At 39.7% G+C, this 25,782-nt stretch overlaps 1 protein-coding gene and 1 pseudogene across 5 annotated transcripts in view; one reads left to right on the top strand and one right to left on the bottom strand.

Annotated features, from left to right (window-relative positions):
• DHX35 (DEAH-box helicase 35) overlaps positions 1-25,782 on the top strand; it is a 101,054-nt gene that overhangs the window by 15,409 nt on the left and 59,863 nt on the right. For 3 of the 5 annotated variants that reach the window (XR_004033011.1, XM_030826026.1, XM_030826027.1), the window contains exons 4-9: positions 6,747-6,824; positions 11,908-12,012; positions 14,538-14,599; positions 15,429-15,498; positions 17,888-17,947; positions 24,802-24,914. Coding sequence is in view for 4 of the 5 variants with exons in the window: in XM_030826026.1 (XP_030681886.1) it covers positions 6,747-6,824; positions 11,908-12,012; positions 14,538-14,599; positions 15,429-15,498; positions 17,888-17,947; positions 24,802-24,914 (488 nt within the window). In the remaining variant the exon portion in view is untranslated. Of the gene's footprint in view, positions 1-6,746; positions 6,825-11,887; positions 12,013-14,537; positions 14,600-15,428; positions 15,499-17,887; positions 17,948-24,801; positions 24,915-25,782 lie in introns of all 5 variants that reach the window. The other 2 variants (XM_030826030.1, XM_030826028.1) reach the window with 2 other exon arrangements.
• LOC100583752 lies at positions 659-1,484 on the bottom strand (annotated as a pseudogene).

The raw sequence follows: 25,782 nt of genomic DNA, 5'->3' as shown, positions 1-25,782 counted from the left end.
CATATGGTAGTTCTGTTTTTAATTTTTTGAGAAACCTCGATATTGTCATCCATAGTGGCTGTACTAGTTTACATTGTCACCAACAGTGTGCAAGAGTTCCCTTTTCTCCACATTCTTGTCAAAATTTGCTGTCGTTCATCTTTTTGATAGTAGCCATTCTAACTGGGGTGAGGTGGTATCTCATTGTGGTTTTGATTTGCATTTTCCTGATGATTAGTGATGTTGAGCATTATTTCGTATATATGAAATAATACACCGTTTGTGCATCTTCTTTTGAGAAATGTCTGTTCAGGTCTTTTGCCCATCTTTTTTTTTAACTTTATTAAAATACTGAGTTTTATTTCACATTTATTTCACATATTTTTATCTCTCCACCATTTCCATGTCTGACCACCACTACTATTATGTCCTATCATAACTTTCCATACATACCTAAAACCAAGCAAAGGGTGGAGTTCCATCTTTAAAAATGAAACAGACATTTTGGACAACGCAGTCTTGGCAATGGAACCTGGACAACATTTATCAAACACGGTAGGGAAAGTTCTCACTCTGCATTATAAAAAGGACAGCCAGATATCAACTGTCGCAGAAAAGAAATAAGATGGAAAATTTTAAACATATTGTTTAAACTATTTTCTTAAAGAGACTTCCTCCACTACCAGAGATCTTGAAAAGCCTCCTGGTCAGTCATCCGGAAGCAATTCTTCACATAATTGATGAACTCGGCTTCTGCTTTGAGAAGAGAACCACCTTTTTCTATACTTGCTTGCATTTTTGCTTTAGTGTTTTCTGCAGAACTTTTGATATTTTAGGAATTTTTTTCCTGTTTTTTGAAGGATTCTTGTCCTTTTGATCTTGGTGTTGATGGTATTGAGTCTTTTCCATTCTGATTTGACTTTTGTGCATTTTTGGGCTGGAGTATCTTGTATAGCTTTCTTTACTGGGGCTTTTTCTTCAGTTTCCTCATCATCAAAATCATCATCATCATCATCATCAGCAGCAGCAGCAAGTTTTACTTTTTTCTCTGGAACCTTGCTACCACCTCCAGGGGCAGATCACCTTCCAGGTATACTTAAGAGTTTCACATCTTCTTCCTCTTCATCTTCTGACTCTGCATCTTCCTCTACAGCTGCTAAGTGCAGTCCACTAATATGCACTGGCCCTGAGCCACACTTCAACTGTAAGACCACCAGTGGTATTATTTCAAAGCCCCTAAGGGAAATCATTGGCTGTACGGACATTTTCAAAGTTGCCAGTGTTACTTTAATTGGACTGCCTTCGTAATTCATTGCCTCTGCTTCAACAATGTGCAATTCATCCTTTGCACCAGCCCCTGAGCTGACCGTTCTTAAAGATAACTGGTGCTCATTTTCATCATTATCCACCTTAAAATGATGATCTTTGATGGCCTTTAGTTCACAACCAAAAAGATAGTTCTGGGGCCTCAGAGGGCTCATGTCCATGTCCATCGAATCTTCCATGGAGTGGTGGCGCGTACTTAGGTGGGAGAGAAGGCGGATGGAGATAAACGACCCCTGCTCCAGAGAACAGCCGTGCAGGGCGGAATCACACCCTTTTGCTCATTTTAAATTGGATTTTAGTTTTTTGCTATTGAATTGTTTGAGCACCTTATATATTCTAGATATTAACCCTTTATCAGATAATAGTTTGCATTTATTTTCTCCCATTCTGTAGGTTTTCTCTTCATGCTGTTGTTTTCTTTGCTGTACAGAAGCTTTTTAGTTTGATGCAATCCCGTTTGTCTATTTTTGCTTTTTGTTGCCTGTGTTTTTGAGGTCATATCCAAAAAATCCTTGCCCAGACCAGTGTCATGAAGTGTTTCCCTTCTCTTTTGTTCTGGTAGTTTCATAACTTTGGTCCTTTCATTTAAGTCTTTTATCCATTTTGATTTGATTTTTATATGTGGTGAGAGTTAGGGAACTGGTTTCATTTTTCTGCATGTGATTATCCAGTTTTCCCAGCACCATTTATTAAATAGATTGTCCTTTCCCTAAGATGTGTTCTTGGTGCTTTTGTTGAAAATCACTTGACTTTAAATGTGTGGATTTATTTCTGGATTTTCTATTCTGTTCCATTGGTCTATGTGTCTGTTTTTATGTGAGGACCATGCTGTTTTGTTTATAGCTTTGTAGTGTTTTTTGAAGTCAGGTAATGCCTTCACACTTGGTCTTTTTTTTCACATAATGTATTACTGGTTTTTTTTCCAGTTCCATAGATGCTAGTATGTGAACATAATTTACCAATCCCCAATTGATAGACATTTAGGTTGTTTACAGTTTTGTATTATCACAATGATGCAGTGGAGTCAGTTTGCACATAAATCATTTTGCACACATATAGATATTTTTATAGAATAAGTAAAATACGTGTGGGGTTGCTGGCTCAAAACACGTGCATTTGAATTGAATTTTAAGGAATTGCATTTTATTATAAACACTTTTTAAAAACAGGAAATACATTTACATGGTACAAAATTCAAAAAGAACAAAGGAATAAATGGTGAAAAGTTAATCTCCTAAGCTTTGCCGTTGAAAATGACTAGATCATTGTAATAGATTGTATTATTGGTCCAAATATCTGCTACACCTCCTATGGAGTATTCCCTTTTCTCCTAGCCACTCAGTTCCCCATCCCTGAGACAGTCACTGTTTCCAACTTATTGTGAAGCTAAATTTGGGCTGTGACCTAGGAAAATTGGAATGGCTGAGGAACTAAAGGTTACAGCAAGGATACGGAGCAGGTTTTTCTGTCTTGTTAGATTTGTATAGTACCTTTCCTTGGGAAAAAACAACATGCAAAAGCACTAGATACTTAATAATTTTGAAATTCTACAAACTATGTGTAGAACCTAGCTGATTTTTTTTTTTTTACTAGAGTTCTGTAAATAAAAAAAGGGCTGTGAACACAAGCTCTTCTTAAGTGCAGTTTTTATTAGTACTGTTATTGGTGGAGTTCTTCCTAATTCTGTCCTTTAGCCAGAAGCCCAGATTTGGTGATCCTTAAAAAGAGTGGAGAACTCAGATGGACTTCAGCTACGTTTTAGTGGTCTCCCTCCGTGACTCTCCACTGCCTCTTGACATCAGCACTACACCTGCTTTTTCAGTAGCTTTAAATTTCCACCTCTCAGCAATCATAAGCATGCCGTAGAAGTCTGAATCACACAGGGTATTGAGGTGACTAGCTTTATGGACAGGCTTATTTTTATGGAAATTATTTTTCTTTCACTTAACACTACTGCTAAGAGATTGGCTATGTGTGTTTGAAGTTGGATAATATGTTGTGTTCTGTTTATGTGTCATGACTTTGGTTTGCTGAGCTTTAAGTCCAGGACACAGATTTTTATTTGTTTCCTTGGACAAATTATGTAGCCTCTTTGTTTCCTCATCTGTGTATTGTTGATGATGATGTTACCTTCCTTATAGAATTTGTTTTGAGGATTAAATGGGTTAATGCATATAAGGCACTCAGCACAGTTCCTGGCACTTAGTAAGGTACTCATTGACTCTTAGCTATTATTCTTATAGTTCTGTTTTTTTTTTGTATTTGTGTTGATTGGGGTGGTTGGTAGTATTTTGTGTATGTATTTAATACAAGATAAACTTTATAGTTTTTATAGCAAAAACTCTACATTATCTTCAACCCTTTGTTTCTTACAGTCATTTTCTAAACTTTATTTTTAACTACTTTTAGACTAATAGAAAAATTGCAAAAAACAATACAGAATTCCCTTATACTCTTCACTACTAGTGTAGAGATTGAAAGCAGGACATTAACATTGGTACAATAATAGTAATTAGACTATAGGTCTTATTTAAATCTCATCAGTTTTCCTACTAAGGTTCTTTTTTAGTTCTAGGATCCTACATTGCATTTAGTTGATTTAGTTGTTATCTCTCCCTAATCTTTTCTAGGTTGTGCAAATTCCTCAGTATGTCTTCGTCTTTCATGAACTTGACACTTTAAAAGAATAATGGGATTTACTTTGTAGAATGTTCCTCAGTTTGGGTTTATGTCATGTTTTCTCATGATTAGAAGGAGCTTATGTATTTTTGGCAAGAATACTACAGAAATGATATTCTATCCTTAGTGCATCATTTCAAGGGTTCATAATGTTGATATGTCTTGTCACTGGTGATAGCAACTTTGGTCACTTGGTTAAGGTTCCAGCTTTTGCCTACGAAGCTACTCTCTTTCCCTTTTTAGTTGATATGTATCTTGGGGGACATATTTTCACACTGCGAATAGTCTGCTTTTCTTCAAACTCTCACCTACTAAGTTTAGCATCCCCCTCAGTGGATCTTGTCTGTAGCAGTGATGATTTTCTTTTCTTCTCTTTCCCTCTATCTTTATTAAATGTAATTTTCTGTAAGGAAAAACTGTGCTTTCTTCCTCGCTTATTTCTTAGATTATTTGCATATATCAATCTGGATTCATAGATACTTATTTTTTTCTATGTGTTAAAGCCCAATACTGTAATTATTTATTGTGTTGCTCTAATTGTTTCATCTTTGAACATTAGGAGCTCCTTCATTTTGGCTCCTGTTTTCTTTCTAAAAGCTTTCATTTTTTTGACCACTTCCTTACTTTCTAGTACTACAAGATGTTTCAGGATTGTCTTATATTTTTCCTACACAAGCCCTGGTTTCTTTTATTGGAGAATGATGTTTAGAAATCATGATCTGGGGCCGGGCGTGGTGGCTCACACCTGTAATCCCGGCACTTTGGGAGGCCAAGGTGGGTGGATCACCTGAGGTCAGGAGTTTGAGACCAACCTGGCCAACATGGCAAAACCTGGTCTCTACTAAAAATACAAAAAATTAGCCGGGCATGGTGTTGCATACCTGTAATCCCAGCTACTAGGGAGGCTGAGGCAGGAGAATTGCTTAAACCCAGGAGGCGGAGGTTGCAGTGAGCCGAGATCGTGCCATTGCACTCCAGCCTGGGCAACAGAGCGAGACTCTGTCTCAAAAAAAAAAAAAAAAAGAAATCATGATCTGGATGCTAGAGTGCTCATTGCTACTGAGATGTCATTGCTGAGTCTCAGTGAGCAGACTTAGGAAATATATGTATGAATATTAAGCCATACATTATGAAAACATCTATCCATCTGTATCTGTCTGTTCATCTATATCTTAAACACCATGAGTTTATGCAAATGCTTCTGATTCCAATCTAATACCATAGGGCTCTTTTGAGCCTTTCTTTATTTATAACTTCTCTGCAACAATGAGAAGCTTAGTCCTCATTATCTACAGTGTATTTGTGGATTCATTAAAATAGTTTCAGAATTGCTAACTCATAATCTTGTTTGGATATTTACTAACTAGATTACAGTATTTATGTACAGTTCTTTCTGTCTTTAGCCTTACAACATCCAGTCAAGATATATTTTTCCATCATTGCTTAGGTAAGTTCTTTTCTTCTCCACCCCCTGCAGTGTGGTTTTGTTTTCATTTGTAGTATAGAAAGGGTCATCTGTTAGTGTTTATATTTCCTTTAGGTTTTCCTCCACATCCTGGTTTTATTTGTCTTTTGGGTATTTAAAAAGTATGTGAAACATGCATGGCTATGATTCTCAGAGTCAGAGCTACACAAAAAGATCTATTGAGAGAATTGACATGCCCTCTTTATCCCTGTTCCCCTGCCTCCATTTTGCCTTCTTTCTACACCTTTCCCACCCATTCCCTATAGACAACCATTTCTTAGTATCTATATTATCCTTCCTTTATTTCTTTTGAACACATGAGCAGGTACATGCAATAACTTTTAAAAAATCTTTTTTCTATTGTAGAAGTAATATATGTTCATTGTAAAACTATTAGATGTTAGAAAAACATGTAACTGATAACCACTGTTATCCATATTGGATTTTAAGTGCATATAATCAAATAAATACATAGATATTAAATAAGTACATAACTCAGATAAATACACTTAATCAAATTTTTTTTTTTTTTTGAGACAGAGTCTCTCTCTGTCACCCAGGCTGGAATGCAGTGGCACGATCTTGGCTCACTGCAACCTCCACCTCCCAGGTTCAGGCGATTCTCCTGCTTCAGCCTCCCGAGTAGCCACGATTACAGGCATGTGCCACCACACCCACCTACGTTTTTATATTTTTGGTAGAGATGGGGTTTCACCATGTTGGCCAGGCTGGTCTTGAACTTTTGACTTCAAGTGATCTGCCTGCCTCGGCCTCCCAAAGTGCTGGGATTACAGGCATGAGCTGCCGCGCTTGTTCAATCAAATTTTATATATGTGTACTAATATAATCTAATGGTGTATAGTCATATATATAAAATCCAGTTTTATTTAATATGGCTGAAATATGTTGTGTGGTTGATATTTATATTGAGCCATCTCTATATGTGCTTAAAAATTCTTTGTTCTACAGATTAGCACTGTTTTGAGTGACCTGTGGATAATTTTTTGTTCCCTGAGGCATCTGTAGTACATGGTGATTTTCCAGGACTGGTGTGTCAGAATGCTGGAATTGTGCCTTAGTTCTTCGGTTGATCAGCTTTGATGTGAATTTAAGTAAATTACCTAACATTACCAAGCCTCAGATCCTCCATCTGTAAAATAATTCCCAAAGTTCTGCTGGGACAAGAGCTGTACTTTTTCCTTTCTTAGTGATTTTAACACAATACGGGAGCATCTTGGGGGAGATTGTTCTGGAAAAGTGGTGTCATATGTATACTTAGATGTGATTTTGTTTGTAGTACCTTGCAGAAGCTGGCTGGACAGCTGAAGGAAGAGTGGTAGGAGTGACCCAGCCTCGAAGAGTGGCTGCTGTTACAGTGAGTTTCTTTTTGTATTGGAAAGATTCTATCTGTGTTGTCTACATTTGTGATTTATTTACATTTCCTAAAGGCTTTAAATAAATAGAAGTTGCTCCTTAAGAATTTAGGTCTTCAGTTTTTATGTTTTTTTTATTTTTATTTTTTTCCTGAGACAGAGTCTCACTCTGTTGCCCAGGCTGGAGTGCAATGGAGCGATCTCAACTCACTGCAACCTCCGCCTCCTGGGTTCAAGCAATTCTCCTGCCTCAGCCTCCCAAGTAGCTGGGATTACAGGCATGTGCCATCATGCCTGGCTAATTTTTTTTGTATTTTTAGTAGAGACAGGGTTTCACCATGTTGACCAGGCTGTTCTCAAACTCCTGACCTTGTGATCTGCCCGCCTCAGCCTCCCAAAGTGCTAGGATTACAGGCATGAGCCACTGTGCCTGGCCAAGTCTTCTGTTTTAAAAGAATTATGATTTGAATATTTTTGTTAAATTGATCCTGCACATTATGAACGTTTTAAACAATAAAGTGCTGAGGAAATAAAAAAAACAAAATATTTTTTAAACCCCAAATTTCACCATCCAACATAAACAATGTGAACATTTGTGAACATCATTCCAAGCTTCTCCTAAAGATGAAGATGAATGGTTGACTGGCTGGATAGAAATAATTTTATAAAAATGAGATCATATTTAATATTTATTTTTTATTGATTTTAACAAAATAGGAAACTTTAGTGAAATAGGAGTAGCGACTGTACTGTGGATAAATGTTCACCACAAGATAATTTATTAAAGCTTGAAAAGTAAGAAAAAAGAGTACAAAAAACTTCAGGATGTTACCTATATTTCAAATTACACCTTATAGTTTCCTGTTATGAAAGAAGAGGAAATTAGCACATGTATTCTTCTTTCCACCTTCCCTTTCTCCATTTGTCATAGATACAGTCCTGTCATTTTCATTTCAAGATTTATAACGTACATGTTCTTAATCATAATTCTCACAGGTGTTTAACTTTAATTCTAGCTTAAATGGATTCAGTACTCATCATTAGTTATTTTCTATGGTTTTGCCAACCTTGAATTGCTTGTTTTGCTTTTATTTCTTGTATTGGCTGAATTTTATCATTCAGCTTTTTTTTTTTTTTTTTTTTTTTTTTTTTTTTTTTTAAGTATGCTTGAGAATGTTCAGTTGTGGGTTTTGTTGATATAAAATTCTTGATTCACACTGTCCCTGCGAACTGCAGACTTTGCTCACTGCCTTTTGGCATTGAGGATCACTGTGTAGAAGTCTGAGCCACCATAAGTTTTTTGTTGATAGTATGTTTAAATTCTTTTGTTGTTTTTAAATTAGCTCTGAGAGATTGGGTGTGGCGGCTAATGCCTGTATTCCCAGCACATTGGGAGGCCGAGGCAAGAGGATTGCTTGAGCCTGGGAGTTTGAGAACATAGCAAGACCCTGTCTCTACAAAACAATTTTTTGGGCAACATAGCAAGACCCTGTCTCTACAAAACAATTTTTAAAAAAATTAGCTGGGCATGCTGGCACCTGCCTGTGGTCCCAGCTACTTGGGAGGCTGAGCCAGGAGGATCTCTTGAGCCCAGGAGTTTTAAGGTTGCAGTGAGTTATGATCGTGTCATTCTACTCCAACCTTTACCCTATCTCCAAAAAAAAAAAAAAAAAAAAGCTTAAAGAAAAGGAAGTAGGGCCTTTAGTTTGTGGCCTTTACCTGGACAAAAAATTAATTCTGTTTCCCCAAGTAATTTTTGTTCTGTACTGAGTTTTAATTATTGTGTGGTCGTTTTGCCCAAAGTTCATTTGCTAATGGTGTTCAATTAAGAAGTTACACAGTTTTACAAGTTGTGTGTGTGTGTTGTGTTTTTGTATGAAAATGGGGCTAACAGTTTGGAAACCAAGTTGCAAATGCTGCTGGAGTTAATCTTTTTTGTCACTAAAAGATGACTCAGTTACCTAAAATTAGAGCAATTTTTCCTGTTTGTGGTTTGGAATCCCAGCTCTTAATCAGTTTGCATTTTAGTTCCAAATTTGTAGCCATAGATAACTTCCATGAAACCACAGCTTTCTCTTGAAAGAGCATGTAATATTAATAGAGCTGTCAAGTTTGAAATGCTACATCTCAGAAAGTACTTTATGTGCAGACTAAAATCTGCAAACAATCTCAGAGCCTAAAAACAGATTGCATAAGCTGTTGCTTGATCTCTGTGAGAGGCAATTAGTAGTGAGTATGCTTGTTGAACTCGTGTGGTCTGAGTTTGACTTCAAGACCAGGTAGGTCCTCCCTGACCTGTGATTCAGAATAAGCTCTAACACCTGTCTTATTTCAGTTTCTTCATTTGTAAATACAACAGTGTCTTGTCTACCTCATGGGCTGTGTGTCTATTTAATGAGATACAAATTTGTGAAAGCTTAGAGCAGAGCACTTGCCAGTAGTAGATGCTCAGTGATTTTTTTTTTTTTTTTTTTGGTCTTTTACCTCCCTTTCCTTTTGGTCTGTCAAAAAGATAGTATTTGTCCAGTCTAGTTGATGAGGTTATTGGGAGCAAAACTAAAGTGATAGAGATAAAACTCTATTAAAAAGCCAATAGAATATAACCTTGTGTGATTATAAATAATAAAAATTTAAAAATAGAGTTTGAAAATAAAAATACATACTTTTTATAGCAAATGTATTCAAATAGTGAAGGAGTAAGAATAAACAGGTTTGGCTTTTACCTTATAGACCCATAAAATGATTATATTTTTACAGAGATTTGTTAATTTATGCTCATTTTTTTAATTTAAAATTTTTGCGGGTACATCATAGGTGTATATATTTATGTATGCTCATTCTTAAAAGCCTATTTTCTCCATAAGTTCCTAGTATCTCTATGCACACATTCTCTACCTGTACCATATTCTGAGATTTATAATATAACGACATGTAGGGTTGAAATTGGAACAGTAACAATAACAAATCTGTCCTGGTGAAATGCTGGTCATTGGGAAATACAACCACCAGAGGTAGAGCAGTGTAGGATAACTTTCTGGTTTCATAAGATGTTTTGAAAGCCTACATGATACAGACCAGCTGCCAGATGATTGATTTGGTTTTGGCCTCCCCAATCTGTAATTTCAAGTCACCAGGCAGAGCTGCTTCTGATCCTCATCTGCTCTTCAGTGTCTTAAACACTGATGGGCAGGAAACGCCTGGGTGTGCCTAGCTCAGAAGCTGAGTGCAGGGAGCCTCTGCCCTCCTGAGCCTGGGGCTGCGGGGGTGGAAAGGCTGGAGCAGTAAGCTCTGCCTCAGGACACCTCCTGTGCCAGCCATGTTCTAAAGTCAGCACTTGGGAACTGCCTGGGTGCTGGGGAGGTTGTCTCACCTGTGAAAGAGGGAGACTGAACTCCTTCCTTCTGTGGGGATTGGTGTGCTGGGCCCTGGGAAATCTCTATTAATATTGTTTCTCTTTGGTTCTTTTCATTTAGGTAGTTTTTGTGGTGATGAATACTAAACTTTCTTTTCTTTCTTTCTTTTTTTTTTTGACACAGCCTCTTTGTCACCCAGGCTGGAGTGTAGTGGCGTGACCTCGGCTTATTGCAACCTCCACCTCCCTGGGTTCAAGTGATTCTTCTGCCTCAGCCTCCTGCGAGTAGCTGGGATTACAGGCGCATGCCACCATGCCTAACTAACTTTTTGTATTTTTAGTAGAGATGGGGTTTCACCATGTTGGCCAGGCTGGTCTTGAACTTGTGACCTCAGGTGATTTGCCTCCCAAAGTGCTGGGATTATAGGTGTGAACCACCGCGTCCGGTCCTATTTTCTTTTAAATTAAACTAAATGATATTCATTATTGCTCTTCCACTTTTATGCTTGTTCATTCTTTTAAATATTTTCTATTAATAAGTTAACTTTTGAATAGCCTTCTTGGGGGAATGCAGAGATCTTGCTGTTGGATTCATTTTTCTCTTTCCTGCGTTCACTTTTTATTTGTTATGTTTTGATGGGTGAAATTTTGTCTATAGTTTATGGTCTTCATAATGTATTACATATTTTGTCTTTCACTTTATTATGCTACCTTGGATTTTTTATTAATCTTCTCATCTACTCATCTGCCCCCTTTATTTTAAACCTGAGTTCTTGTCTGTATTTCCCCTCTCAGTGGCTTTGGCAGCTGGGACACAGTTGTGAACTGTTTCAGGTTTCTCATTCTTGAAACTTACCTTTTTGCCTTCAATGAGAAAATGAAACTGGCCCAGCATTGAATATGGTAATTCCTGTTCTGCCTTCATGGTCCGGAGGGATGGGTTTTCTTTTCAAGCGTGGAGATGAAAAGTTGTCCCTGGTTGGTGTGCCCTTTGTTTAGGAACAGAGTGAATCTTGTCATTTCTTTTACTTTCCTTTTTGCTTTGGCCACCAAATTTAGAGCTGAATTTGTGGCTCAACTTGAATAATTTTGGCATATCTATGTTTAACATTTTCCCATTGGCTTTGATCTTTTGAAATTTTTTCTGTAATTTTTTGGATCTTGATCTGTAACATTTTTATGTGATTTTGTTTTTCATTGTGTATGTTCTTATAAGTTGCCCCAAGACCATTATAGAATGAAGTGAGATATATAAGTTAATAATTGGCTGGGTGCGGTGGCTCACGCCTGTAATCCCCATACTTTGAGAGGCTGAGGCAGGCAAATTGCTTGAGGTCAGGAGTTCGAGACCAGCCTGGCCAACATGGCGAAACCCCATCTCCACTAAAAATACAAAAATTAGCTGGGCCTGGTGGCGCTTGCCTGTAATCCCAGCTACTTAGGAGGTTGAGGCAGGAGGATTGCTTGAACCTGGGAGGTGGAGGTTGCAGTGAGCCAAGATTGTGCCACTGCCCTCCGGCCTGGGTGACAGAGTGAGACTCCATCTCAATAATAATAATAATAATAAAAATTGCAAAAGTTATTATGCTTGTTCTCTAATAACTTGTCTCTTTTCATTTTTCATTGTGTTCACATACTATTTAAAATATAAATGACCTTTAGATTTTCCATAGTATGTGAGCTGTGCAGTAATTTCTGTGTCTCTATTTTCAGCATGATCTTTCTTCCCAAAGGTTGCAGGGAGAGTAGCTGAAGAAAGGGGTGCAGTGCTGGGCCACGAGGTGGGCTACTGCATCCGCTTTGATGACTGCACCGACCAGCTGGCCACGAGAATTAAGGTAAAGTGCTCAAGCTGCTTTTCCTAGTGGAAATAAGGAAGAAGATTATTTTGGGAGAATTAAAAACACGTAGTCCTTGCTGCTGTACAGGACATTGACACCATGGCAGAAAGTGAAGAAAAGTAACCTGACATTCAGAGACTTTAGTCAGGTGGGAGACACAGAGCTCTTTTTTTTTTTTTTTTTTGGAGATGGAGTCTCGTTCTGTCACCCAGGCTGGAGTGCAGTGGCACGATCTCTGCTCACTGCAAGCTCTGCCTCCTCCTGGGTTCACGCCATTCTCCTTCCTCAGCCTCCCGAGTAGCTGGGACTACAGGCGACCGCCACCACACCTGGCTAATTTTTTTTTTGTATTTTTAGTAGAGACGGGGTTTCGCTGTGTTAGCCAGGATGGTCTCGATCTCCTGACCTCATGATCCACCTGCCTTGGCCTCCCAAAGCGCCGGGATTACAGGCGTGAGCCACTGCACCCGGCCAACACAGAGCTCTTTCAAAGAGTCCTGCAGTCTTAGCTCAGAAAGGAGCTTGGAAGTAAGGTTTAGTCCTTGGTTCCAAAGATGAAGAGGTTAAGGGCTTGGAAGGTTGAATGACTTGCCTGATATTATATGCCAATCAGTGATAGGACCAAGACTCAAAGCTGTCTTTTCTTATGTGTATTTTATTGTGTTTTCACTGACGCAAATAGCTATCGAAATATAGAAACAAGCCTGTAAAAGACTTAAAAATAGAGTAGTATAAGTTGATGAAGTGTAGAATTCATGAATGTTGTTTCACTAATTAGTACTTTTCCATTTTCATATGAAAATGGATTTTATATGTGTGTTCTTTGGCCTTGTTGCTAATATTAAAATAATTAGTATCAATAGTAATCAGTGTATAATCAACTCAACAGGGTGTGTACTACCCACCACCATGCTAGAATCAAAGTCTAATCAGACAGTGCAATAAAACGGTGAATGAAAATAATCTGATGAAATGAAAATTGATTATTAGAATCTCAGTTACCTCTTAATTTGCAACAGAGGAAAATTAAAAATCAGATGAGCTGAATGACCAATGTAGTGATTTGTAAAAATATGGACCTTATTTTCCAGATTGCCATATTTTGTTATATTCATTTTGCTAGGTGAAGGGAATATTTTTCTGTACCATCAAATATATTTGAACTAGCTAATTTTCAGTGGTTTGCATAACCATAAAAACCTTTGAGCCATCCATAAAAACCTTTTGTATTCCATTGGGTCACAATTTCAAGGTGCTCAGTTCTCGACTGGTGATTTGTCATTGGTGGCAAGTTCTCACTTTTACTCTTACGTATGTATGTGGCAGCTAGTACCAGGTCCAAGAAAAATATGATGGCAATGCATCCTGCTCTTAAAACAAAAAAAGTAAAAAACACTAAGATACAGCATGCAAGGGAGATGGTTTAACCTGAAAACAAATTCAGTACGTTAAGAAGGCTGTTACTTATGTGTCTGAAGCATTTTATGAAGATTCATTAATCTGAAATAATATTAGCTGACTTTTCTTAAACACTACTCTGTCCTAGGTGCTATGCTAAAGGCTTTACATGTACAGTCAGTCCTCTGCATCCTGCGGGTTCTGCATCCGTGGATTCAACCAACCTTGAATTGCTAATATTACAAAATAAAAATAAAAAATAATGTAAATTTTAAAAAATACAGTATAACAACTATTTATATAACATTTACATTGTTTTAGGCATTCTAAATAATCTAGAGATGATTTAAAGTATATGGGAGGGTATGCATAGGTTTCATGCAAATACTATGCCATTTTATATAATGGACTTGAGCATCTGCAGATTTTGGTGTGGGTTGGGGGATTTCTAGAACCAACCCCACAAGGATACCAAGGAACTACTATACTATCTTATTTATTTTTCACATTAATTTGGTGAGGTAAATACTTTGATTACCTCATTTTACAAATGAGCAATCAGGGACAGAGAAGATAAGTAACTTGTCCAAGGTTCGCACAGCTTAATAAGAGGTAGAGCCAGGATCTGAACTCCCAGCAGTCTGACACCATAGCCCATGTGCTTAACCATGATCCTGTCTAGATTCTGTAAAATAATATTAATTGAAGTTTAAGTTAATAACTTCAAGAACTGCAATCTATAGTCTTTGGGACATTTGAAGAGCAATTGTCTTAGACTTAGGGTGTTTCTTTGGGCAGATACCAGTTGGTCTTCACTGCCTCTTTATCGATAGTGCTGGTGGTGCAAGCCCAGAGGAAATTGGGCTTAGCTGATGTTCCCATAATAAATGCAAATGAAATTCTGCTCAAAGATTTGCAACTCCAGCTGAGGACCCTGTGTTTAAAGCCTTTTGTGAACAATTACATTGCTTGATAATGAAAATATGGGGGCATTTTCTCACAGTCCTTTGTGGGAATTTACTTGTACACATTGCTGGCAAAGAGGTTGCACTTGAACTTAAAAAATATCATTAATATATAATGTAAGTGAATTATTTCTAAAGCTTTGTGTTTTTATTTTTTAGTTTCTTACTGATGGAATGCTGGTCAGGGAAATGATGGTTGATCCATTGTTAACAAAATATAGGTAAATGTGTTTTTCTTATGATAGCTTTCCTAGTTTCCAAAGTCCCCAGGTAGACGGAGAAGCAGGTGCGTTAGTAGCTGGGATTCACATCTGTGTTCAGCTGCCCCAAAGCTTTTCTCTTGACCTTGGCTGTTGGGACCCTTGGTGTTTTTCTCAGATTTTAAACAGTATGGCCCTTTATAGACACTCAGAAATGGGCACATTAAAATTCCTGTCATTACTTAGTCTGGTGACATGTCCTTTTTATTTTGCCTTATCACACTCCAGTATTGATGGTGACTGCAGAGAACTAACTGGCCTGTGTTAAATGTAATATACAGAGTCCAAATAATTTTTTTTCACTTTCCCCCTCCTTGTATATCTGTCTGTCACTCACAGCATTAAAGCTGTCCTACCCAGGCTCTGGTATTCTCGAGGAGGGTGTCACATTTGACCCCATGGCCCACGTGTGTCACAACTGTAGTCAGCTACCTCTTTGACTGTTGTTATAGCTTAACAGTCTTCAGATGGTTGGGCTTTGTTCTGATTTTTATGTGTTGTGGGGTTATATGTTACGTTTTCATTTAAAATCAGATATTCTGTTGGAATTCAGTGTGGATGGTAAAATGCTTAAAGATAACAATAGTACACCTTTTAAAATTCAGATATGTTAATGTCACCATTTTTATTAACCTAAGAATTGCCTCATTGTCAAAGAAGAGTGACTTAGGTTTACTTTAATGCAAAGTGATTGTATGAGGACTAAATACCCAGAAGCTCTGTGATGGTCAAGATGAGATGATGTGTGGCTTTTTTAGAGGCTCACTGAGAGCTTCTCTTTGATTCTTAGTGTCATCATGCTGGATGAAGCCCACGAGAGGACCTTGTACACTGACATTGCCATTGGCTTGCTAAAAAAGGTATGACTTCACTGCCAGCTTTTTATTGTGTGTGTTTATTTTATTGCCTAATTACAAAAGCAATTGTAGCAACTTGGAAAATACAACAAAATACCAAGGAAGAAAATTAAAATCATCCATAATCCTACCCATTCAGAGGATATCAGTGGTAGAATGTGGTATATTTTCTTCTCTTTTCTCTGTGTGTGTGTGTGTGTGTGTGTGTGTGTGTATGTGTGTTTGTGTACTTGGATCTGTTTTGGCATACTAGGGATTGATTGAATTATATATACTAATTTGTATCTTGCATATTTCCCTTAACATTACATTAGGATCATTTTTCTGTGTCATTTAAATATTCTCTGAAGATATTATTTTTAATGGCTATTTAATCACATCTCTATCATAAAGTATTTAACTTCCCCTACTGTTAGCAATTGATATGGTTTGCAGATTTTAAATATTATAAATACTGTTGCAGCAAGCACCCTTGTAATTGAATCTGCTGCATTTCTGTTTATTTTCTTTAACTGTTTATTATTAAGGTTTCAGACATATCCTAAAGAAGTATATAATGACCCCCAAGTGCCCTTCATCTGGCTTCGACAATGACAACTCACAGCCAATCTTGTTTCAATCTTAACCTGCACTCTCTCCTCCCTTCCCATATTTTCTGATTGTTTTCTTTGGACAGATTCCCAATTAGAGTCTAGAAAGAAGTGGTAGAACAGGGTGATTAAGAGCATAGGCATTGAGTCAGACTACCTGGGTTCAAATTCTGGCTTTGCTGAGTTTACTCATCTCTAAAATGGGAAAATAGTGGTCTCTGTATCTGTGCTGGTATACTTTCCTTTATGGTAGCCACTAGCCACCTGTAGCTATTGAGATAAAAGTTAATTAAAATAGAAGAAAGTAAAAAAATTCAGGTTCTCAGTCACGTTGGCTATTTTTCTTTTCTTCTCTCTTTTTTTTTTTCTTTTTTTGAGATGGAGTTTTGCCCTTGTTGCCCAGGCAGGAGTACAATGGCGTGATCTTGGCTCACTGCAACCTCTGCCTCCCAGGTTCAAGCGATTCTTCTGCCTCAGCCTTCCCGAGTAGCTGGGATTACAGGCATTTGCCACCATGCCTGGCTAATTTTGTATTTTTAGTAGAGATGGGGTTCAGTTCCTCCATGTTGGTCAGGCTGGTCTTGAACTCCCAACCTCAGGTGATCCACCTGCCTCGGCCTCCCACAGTGTTGGGATTACAGGTGTGAGCCACTGTGCCCGGCCACATTGGCTATTTTTCTTTTCTTTTTTTTTTTTTTTTTTTTTTCCACATTGGCTATTTTTCAAGGGCTCTAGGCCTTAGTGGCTTATGCATCGGACAGTACAAATAAGGAAAGTTTTCATCATTGCAGAGAGTTCTGTTAGATGTAGGTGCTGTATATTGTGATTTGTTATGAAGCTTAAGTAAGATAGCAAAAAACTTTTAGGTTGGTGCCTGGCATAGGGTCACAGCTGGACTGTGAGGTTCTTTTGTGCAAATTAGAAAAAGACGTCCCCTCTGGGAGGATGTCTAGAGCTAGGTAGGAGGCAGATAGGCTGGACTGCTGAAGCCCCTAGCCCCCTCAGCCACTGTATCTTTGCACAGTGGGTACAGTGTGTACCTGTATGCAGGGCCTCTGGGCTAGCACATAAGTTAGTCTGTATTAGTTGTTATTATTATTATTTTCATTGTTATTTTATTCCATTGCCAAAGATTTCGACTTTTTGATACTTTGAGGGAATTATTGTACCATGTTATTACCTTTTTCAGGAACAGTATAATAAGAGGGCCAATTTCACTGAATCTTTGCCAACACTGAGTATTAGCCTTAAAAAACTAAATCCTTGCCAATGGGATAGTTGGGGAAAAAATCTCATTGTTAATATATATCTTGGCTGTAGCTCATTTGGTCACTTCTCCAATGCCTGTTGATTATGTGTTTCTTTGAGTAACTGTTAGTATCTTTTATCTCTTTTTTTTGCCATATTTCTGTCTTGGTGTTATCATTTATCGTTTGTTCGCTTTTGATATACTTTTTCATACATAGATCCAAACTGTCTTGAGACCCAGGTGTCAGGAAAAAAATGGTTTTATTCTCAGTAAATTCAAATTTGGGTCTTAAAGCTTCTTTATAGTTTTTATAATTTAAAGAAATTTACTTTGGAAAATTGCATACATTTGCAAAATTGGAAATAATAGTGTAATGACCCCCCCCTTTATTGACAATTATTAATTTGTAGTACTTTCATCTGTAAGCTCCCCTACCTCCTCCTCAGGCAAAAAAAAAAAGACACTGAATTTTTGAAATACATTTCAGATATCAAATGATCTCATCCATAAGTATTGCACTATTATCATTATTTCCTAATGTCTTCTTTTTTAGATTCAGAAAAAGCGAGGGGATCTTCGACTGATCGTGGCTTCAGCCACTCTGGATGCAGACGTAAGAGCCTTGCCTCCCCTTTCCTCCTCTCCTCACAAACACTTTTGTCCTATATATCCTTGGGAAGTTACCTCTAGCAAGAGCTTGTCTTTGGCAGAATGCCCTATCTTCTTTATGGGACCATCTGATGTCCTAGGTTTCATATAATCAGAGGATACTCCTTTTCAGCTTGTGAAATTAGACTGTAATTAATTGAGCTCATAATTACCTACCTGTCTTGTTTATCTACATGCTATCTTTCTCCCCACTTAGGCAGCTTCTTTTTGTTGTTTTTTCAGTATGAGCCTGTATTTCTTGAATTTGTTTATGTATGACTATACTGTATATATTTAGATTTTTCTGTGCAATTGAAGTTTCTCCTGGGCTGGGCACGGTGGCTCACACCTGTAATCCCAGCACTTTGGGAGGCTGAGGTGGGTGGATCACATGAGGTCAGGAGTTTGAGGCCAGCCTGGCCAACATGGTGAAACACATCTCTACCAAAAATACAAAATTAGCTGGGCGTGGTGGCGCATGCCTATAATCCCAGCTACTTGGGAGGCTGAGGCAGGAGAATCACTTGAACCTGGGAGGCAGAGGTTGCAGTGAGCTGAGATCGCTCCATTGCACTCCAGCTTGGGCAACAAGAGTGAAACTTCATCTCAAAAAAAAAAAAAAAAGTTTCTCCTGTATATATAATAATTTCCATGTTAAAGTTTTCTGTGGCTAGGTTTACATTATTTTTCTCTCTTGTTGACCGATAGTTTAAACAGCAGCTCAACTCAACAAATACTTTTGACCACTTACTATATTTACATGCAGAAATAGATGTTTGGAGTTCAGCGTGTTCAAAGTACTGAGGCAGCTAAGGAGGGAGCCCTTAACTCCAGCCAGCTGGGGGGTGCCCAGAAACTTTCGTAGAGGTGGTGACCTACCAGCTGTGCTTGAAAGATGGACAGCCGTTTTCCAGATGGATGAAGGTGGGGAAGGGCACCCTAAATATAAGTGAAATCACAGGGACATGACCGTGAGTTCACAGAGCTTCGAGTCTTATCTTAACCTGCCAGGCCCTCATGGGCGAATTACCCTCGAACTCCCTCTCTGACTTTATCTTCTTCCACTTTCTCCAGTGCTCCCTACATTTCAGCCTCACTGGTCTCCTTGCTGTTCCTCAAAACAACCCAGGCATGCTTCTGCTCTGGAGGAACCCTCTTTTTAGAAGGCTGTTCCTTCCCCGGACAGCCTAAGGTTCTCTCCTAATTTCATTCCAGTTTTGAGCATTTAGTATCTCCTTAGAGAGGCACTCTGTAAAGCAGTACCGCAATTGCTCTTTATTCCCTTATTCTGATTTTTTTTTTTTATGTTTCTCACTTGTCTATCACTACTTAACATTATATGCATTGTTTATTTTGTGTCTCCTATCACTAAAATATAAGCTCCATGAAGATCAGGACTTTGTCTTATTTTATCTCTTCCACCTAAAACAATGTCTAGTACAGAGTAGGCACTTGGGTTGAATGAATTTTGACTGAATGGGAAGCAATGGAAGATTAAAATGGGGAGGTTGGGGTCAGATGACGGAAAGCCTTACGGGCTCAGCCAGAGAGGATGAACTCCATCCTGTATCTGGTTGGGAGCCATGGGAACATGTGAGAGAGGGTAGTGACTTCATCATGTTTGGGCTCTATAAAGATCATTCTGAGTGCTGTGTATAGGAGACAAGAGTACATATGGAGTCTCTAGTAAGGAGGCCAGTTCTGAAATCCAGGTGAGATGTGGTCCCTGGCCCCTGGCTCCTAGTCTCCCTGTGGCTTCTGGGATACACAACAGCTTGGAGAGAGAAAGCTCACCATGGCGAAGGTAAATGCCCAGTGTGTCCTGAGACTGGTTTCTCAGACTTTTCCACAGGCTGTAGGAGTCTGTTGTTTTAGGCCTGCCCATGGTAACTTTTGGGTTAAAGCTCCTCTGTTGCCCTGTTTAATTGTCATCTCCCTCACCCATGGTATCTGCTGGCATGCTATTTTGTGGACTATGGCTGACTTCACCTCCAGTTAGCTCCTCTGTGGCCACATTACACAGAACATCTCTATCTCTTTTTCACCCTCCCCTTAAAAATTATTAAGTTAAAAATTATTCCAGTTTTTATTATGTTGAAAACTATAATGTCCAAGTCTTTTCTTAGATTCATTTTATTTATTTATTTATTTTTTTTTTTTGAGACCAAGTCTCACTCTCTTGCCCAGGCTGGAGTACAGTGGTGTGATCTCAGCTCACTGCAACCTCTGCCTCCCAGGTTCAAGTGATTCTCGTGCCTCAGCCTCCCAAGTAGCTGGGACTACAGGCATGAGCCACCATGCCTGGTTAATTTTTGTATTTTTAGTAGAGATGGGGTTTCATCATGTTGGCCAGGCTAGTCTCCAACTCCGGACCTCAGGTGATCCTCCCGCCTTGGACTCCCAAAGTTCTGGATTTACAGGCATGAACCACCACGCCTGGCCAGATTCATTGTTAATTAATACTTACTAATTGTTCACAATTACCTTTTATTGTTTTGGTGTGACACAGAGATGAAAAAAATAGCTTCTTTCAGTTCTGTCTATGGTAGTTGATATAGATGACTTTCTGGAAGCAATTTTGTAAGCGGGAAGGCAGCATGTAGGAACTTTGTCATGCCTTGCTCTGCTGTGGTACGGGACGTGCTGGACCTTTGGTGAGCTGGGCCATTCCTTCTTATCCTGTCCTCACTGCTCAGCCAGTACCTCCTGTGTGAGGGGAACGGTGGTTTCTAAGTGTCTGTGAATGGGGGATCTGTGTGTGTGAGTCATCTCTGTGTGGGTTGTGGGTCCGTGTGTGAGGGGCCTACGTGAGGTATGGGATGTGAGTTTGTATGTGAGTGAAAGAAAGAAAGAGGGTATAAGTGGGCGAAAGAGGGCAAGAATGAGGAGGACTATGTGGGAGTGGCAGTGGGGTTGGGTGTGGCTTAGGAAACATTTTGATCTAGTGGCGCAGGGAAGTCCAGAACTCATCCCCTTTCCCCCCAGCGGTTGGGTCTGTGGGTGACAGACTAATTTCAAACCTCCTAGAGCTAGGGCTGCTGATAGGCCACCTGCTGTGGTTTCTCTCAGGGACTGGGGTGGCCCAGCCTGCAGACAAAGACAGCAGTGGCTGCAGCTGGGAAGCAGAGACCTGCAGAGCATGATGGGGCTGATCAAATAGCTGCTTTGGTTGCTTTAGCTGCTTTCTTAATGTAAGCCCAATTAAACGAACAATTACATAACATGACTGGATATAATTATGAAGTATTTATTGATCCTGTATCACATGATGATATTGCTTTTCTTTTATTTGCGTCCAACTACATGGCAGAATATATGGTTGCTGGTAGCTCCCATAGTTTTTTTGTCATAAGTCCAGCTACTTGAAGAGAGACTAATTTCTCTTTCCAGGTTCTTAGAGAAGGAACTTAGGATCAGCTGGGGTCAGGTCCCCACCCTGGACCAGTCTACATGGGCCAAGGGCTGTTGGCCAATCATGGGCGTTTTGGGTAGACATGGCTGCTTGGCGGCCACTCCAGTGGGTTAGGGAGGAGCAGCTACCAGGGAAGGAGCCTATGGTGAGCTAGAGGACAACCCTGCAGATGGCCACGTCATTTACATTCCATTTCATAGACTGTCCCCTGCCTTTATGTGATGTATGCTTCTTAACGTGTCTATATGTCAATGTGACTCCACCTCTTTCAAACCTGACTGAAACTCTTCTTTTCTGGGTGTGTTGAACTCATTTTACTCTTCTTGTTCCTTGATTCTGCCTCAAGATTCTTGCATTGTTGGTACTATATTTATTTACTTTTTTATGTATTTTGTATTTCCAAATAAAGATACAAAATAAAGATCTTAAAGGTCTTGTGCCTTCTCAGTAAATGCTGAGTCTTAATTCTTCTTGTTTTGAGACAGAGTTTCACTCTTGTTGCCCAGGCTGGTGTGCAATGGCGTGATCTCGGCTCACTGCAACCTCTGCCTCCCAGGTTCAAACGATTCTCCTGCCTCAGCCTTCCTAGTAGCTGGGATTACAGGCGCCTGCCACCACGCCCAGCCAATTTTTTTGTATTTTTAGTAGAGATGGAGTTTCACTATGTTGGCCAGGCTGGTTTTGAACTCCTGACCTCAGGCGATCCACCCGCCTTGGCCTCCCAAAGTGCCACTGCATGAGCCACCACATCCGGCAGAGTCTTAATTCTTGAAAGAGTAACTCCCTATCTTTACTTTTCAGTACCACATATTCCTTAACGGTAAGGTTTAGGCATCTACTCTAATAAAATTGTCAAGGCATCATCTTCTTCCTTGTTCTGCTTGCTTTTTTGGTAACATTCACCCCTGTCCAAGCCCTTTGGTAAAATCTTCCTCCTCCTCCTTCTATAGCTCCTGGAGCCCTGCCGACTCCCCTCTCCCACCTCCTTGTTGGCTTCCTCTTGGGTCCCTTCTCTGTCTGCTCTTCCTCCTCAAGGCTGCACACCCCTGTGGCCCCTGGTTCAACTGAGCCTTCGTGCTTGTGGCAGTGTTGACTGTGTGCCTGCACACCAGCCTTAGCTGTCTGGCAGCTGGCTAGCCACAGACATCCTAAACTCATAAACTTGTGACTCTCGGATTCTCCATCTCAGTCTCTTTCTCGTGATCGTAGTCTTTCAGGCCAAGACCTCCATTGCCTTAAGAAGTTTTTATCCCCGGTTGAGTAAGAAGTCACTCCAGCCTTCTTTCCAGTGTGCACGTGTGTGCACATTCACTCACTGATTGCCAGTTCCCACCAGTTGTATCTCTGGAATGCTTTGCCCAGGTTCACACTTTGTCTCCCCTGCACTATTGTGATAGCTTCATTAATTAGTTTGTTTGCCTCGAATCTCTTATTTCCTCTGCCCTCCTCCAAAATGGCCACTGGAGTCTGGGATCCAGCTCACAGGTCTGATAATATCATGCCCATCCTCACCCTTGTCTTGCCCATCGAATAAAGTGCCAGTGCAGCTGAGCACTTGGGTCCCTTCAGAGTTATGGCTGACATCACTTATTGAGTGCCATTCTAGGCTAGACGTGTGCCACAACTATCCCACATACTTTATTTGAACCTCACAGCAACCTTGCAGGGTGGGTAGCAGTTTGTCCATTTTGCAGATGAGAGGGCTGACTCAGAGACGAGGGAGGCCTGCCCTAGACGTTGCCTCTGTCCTCCCTTAGGGACCCCTTTACATTTTAGTCCACACTGTGCTATTGTCCTGGGAAGGGATGTCTCCCCCTTCCCAGCCAGTAATAATCCTCCTTAGCCTTTACAGTGCAGGCAAGGGATACTGCTTTCTCCATGAACTCTCCCTGAAAGCTGGTAGTTCTTAACTTTTCATTATATCAGACTATAATCTGCAGCTCTTTCCTGGTCACAGGGTCAGTCTGCCTCAGAGTTTATTTTATGATCAGCTCTTTGCACGTCTGCCTTCTTTGTACTGTTTACTCTTTTGGGGCATGGGGTGTCTGTTCCCACTTGTTTGTGTGTTACTTCTAGTGTACCTGTGCTGTGCATGTCATAGGGATGCAGGAAGGCTGAAGCAACTTGAAGGGAATTTACCCAAAAGAAAGTGAACAGGGGTACTGTGTGGAATTCTGCATAGCAAAACATAGTTTTGTTGGCATGAGGCACTTTTATGTCTGTGCTTATTCTTCTCAGTTTTGAGGTTAATGTATAACATCCCTGTATTTTGTAGTTAAATCCAGTTTACTCTTTTAAAAGTACCCCTCGAAGCTCCTTCACTTAGCGTTTGTTTGATGCCGTTCATTAGCACAGCTCCTGGGCTCCTGGGTTTCCTGGAGCAGGATGGGCATGTTTTGTAAAGGTACATAGGGAAATAAAGACAAGCTTTGTAGTTATGTAGCCAGGCCTCGGGGAAATGAGTAGAGGTGGGGAATGGAAAGGGCACCCAGATTCAAATAATGGAGCACTCCACCCGATGGGATATCCATGCCCCCTCAGCAGTGGGCACCAGCTGCTTCCCATCTGGCACTCACTTGCCTGCCTGCATGGTCACTTAGCTCTTCTCAGTCTCAGCTTCTCTTTGTACCTTAGGGTCACATTCCCCAAGGGAAGATCTTTGGTGGTGTTTCCTTCCCCCATCATTGGCCGGAGCCCTCAAGACAGGTCTCCTTGTGGGCTGCAAGTGGTGGTCAAGTACCATTAAATAGGATGTGGCCACCTGTTTGGGAGAAACTGCAAAGAGACATTTCTCCCAACAGGGTACTGCACGAGTGTTGGGGAAGTACATGATTGATGGCCTACCCCATACAAAGCCTCGCACTCACTACTGTAGGGCATGTAAAGATGGAGAAGACACTATCCCTGCCATCAAGTGGCCTAAAACCAGTTACAATGGGGCCGGAAACACACCTACTGTTCATAGAAGGAAAAGTTTCCTATCGAATGATCATATCTATGTTTCCCAGATAGAGTTACCCACCAACCTGATCCAACCTGTACTGAACTTGAATGACACGTTTGACCCAATTTTTGCTTAAATGAAATACAGAGCATGAGAATAATATAAATAATACTACAGCTACATGTTAACTCAGATGCTATGTTGAATGCAGTTTTGAAATCTAACCTTTATTATTTTTATTAAAACTTCAGTAAAGACTCTGTCATTGAAATGTGATTCCCCACAATTACAGTTAGAAAAATGTGAATTTAAAAAATGTATTTTGCAACCCATAATCTGTATTGCACATATATAATCTTGCTACTCACCTGTCTTTGGCAAGTTTTATATTACTTTTTCTTTCCATGAATCGCTATGAACCTTTTTTTTTTGAGAAATGAAGAATTAATTTTTTTCTTTTTAGAAATTCCGGGATTTCTTTAATCAAAATGAAACCAGTGATACAGCAAGGGATACATGCGTGATCCTTACAGTGGAAGGGCGAACATTTCCGGTGGATATCTTTTATCTACAAAGGTTTGATGATGCTTGAATTCTTGATGATGGTGTTTAGAAAACTCGGCCTCTGATGTAGAATGTCAGAACTGCATTTGCTCACAACTCTAAAGGATGGGAAGGAGCATGTTTTGTGTCCCTTGTCATTGGTCTAGAATGTTCTTACCCTGCTCCGGATCACTGCTGAATTTAGTTTAAACTCTTCACACTGACATGCAAGTTTCTGTAAATCTGTGGCCAGTAGCTCAGCCAGAGAGAGCAAAAGTGGTGAAAGGTTTTGGGGAGGGAAGCTTGATAGTTTTCAGAACTGGAGTTTACAAGGCTGCCTGTCAGCAGGGGCAGTATTGGTGATTTGAATCATTTGGCTCTCAGTTCTCTACATCCCTAGTGAGAAGGCCCAGTTGGCACTTTTAGGAGTAGCCTACTTGGACAAGGAATTGGCCATCCTAATTCCTGTACTAGTCACTGGCAGACAAAGACCAGGAGCCTGTTCCAGTGGCTGATAAATCCAGAGTCGTGGACTTGATTTCTGAATCGTTTTGTTGGAGAGCTCATCCATCAGGGCCATCCAGCCGTCTCATAGATGCTGCTATTGGTTAGGAGGGAAAATGGGCTGGGAAGAGCATGGGCTTCAGCACTGGGACCACAGCTCCTGATTTTCATTGGTCCGATGTCTTTGCATACTAAAGATAGCATGTCTATTTGTATGGGTATATCATTTTATTTCTTTGCAAATAAAGCTAAAAATAATAGTTGGCATATAATTATGGATTATTCTTGAATATTAGATTTGAAAAAAATGAATATTTATTTATCCATGTACTAATTACCTACCAGGCAGGCCCAAACTCACTTTGATGAGCTTTGCTGCCAGATTATTAGGGTAATT

Source organism: Nomascus leucogenys, chromosome 13, assembly GCF_006542625.1.
Source record: "Nomascus leucogenys isolate Asia chromosome 13, Asia_NLE_v1, whole genome shotgun sequence".
In the NCBI taxonomy this organism is placed as follows: Eukaryota; Metazoa; Chordata; class Mammalia; order Primates; family Hylobatidae; genus Nomascus; species Nomascus leucogenys.
The sequence above is the reverse complement of the archived record's forward strand: the minus strand, read 5'-3'. Positions and strand labels throughout refer to the sequence as shown.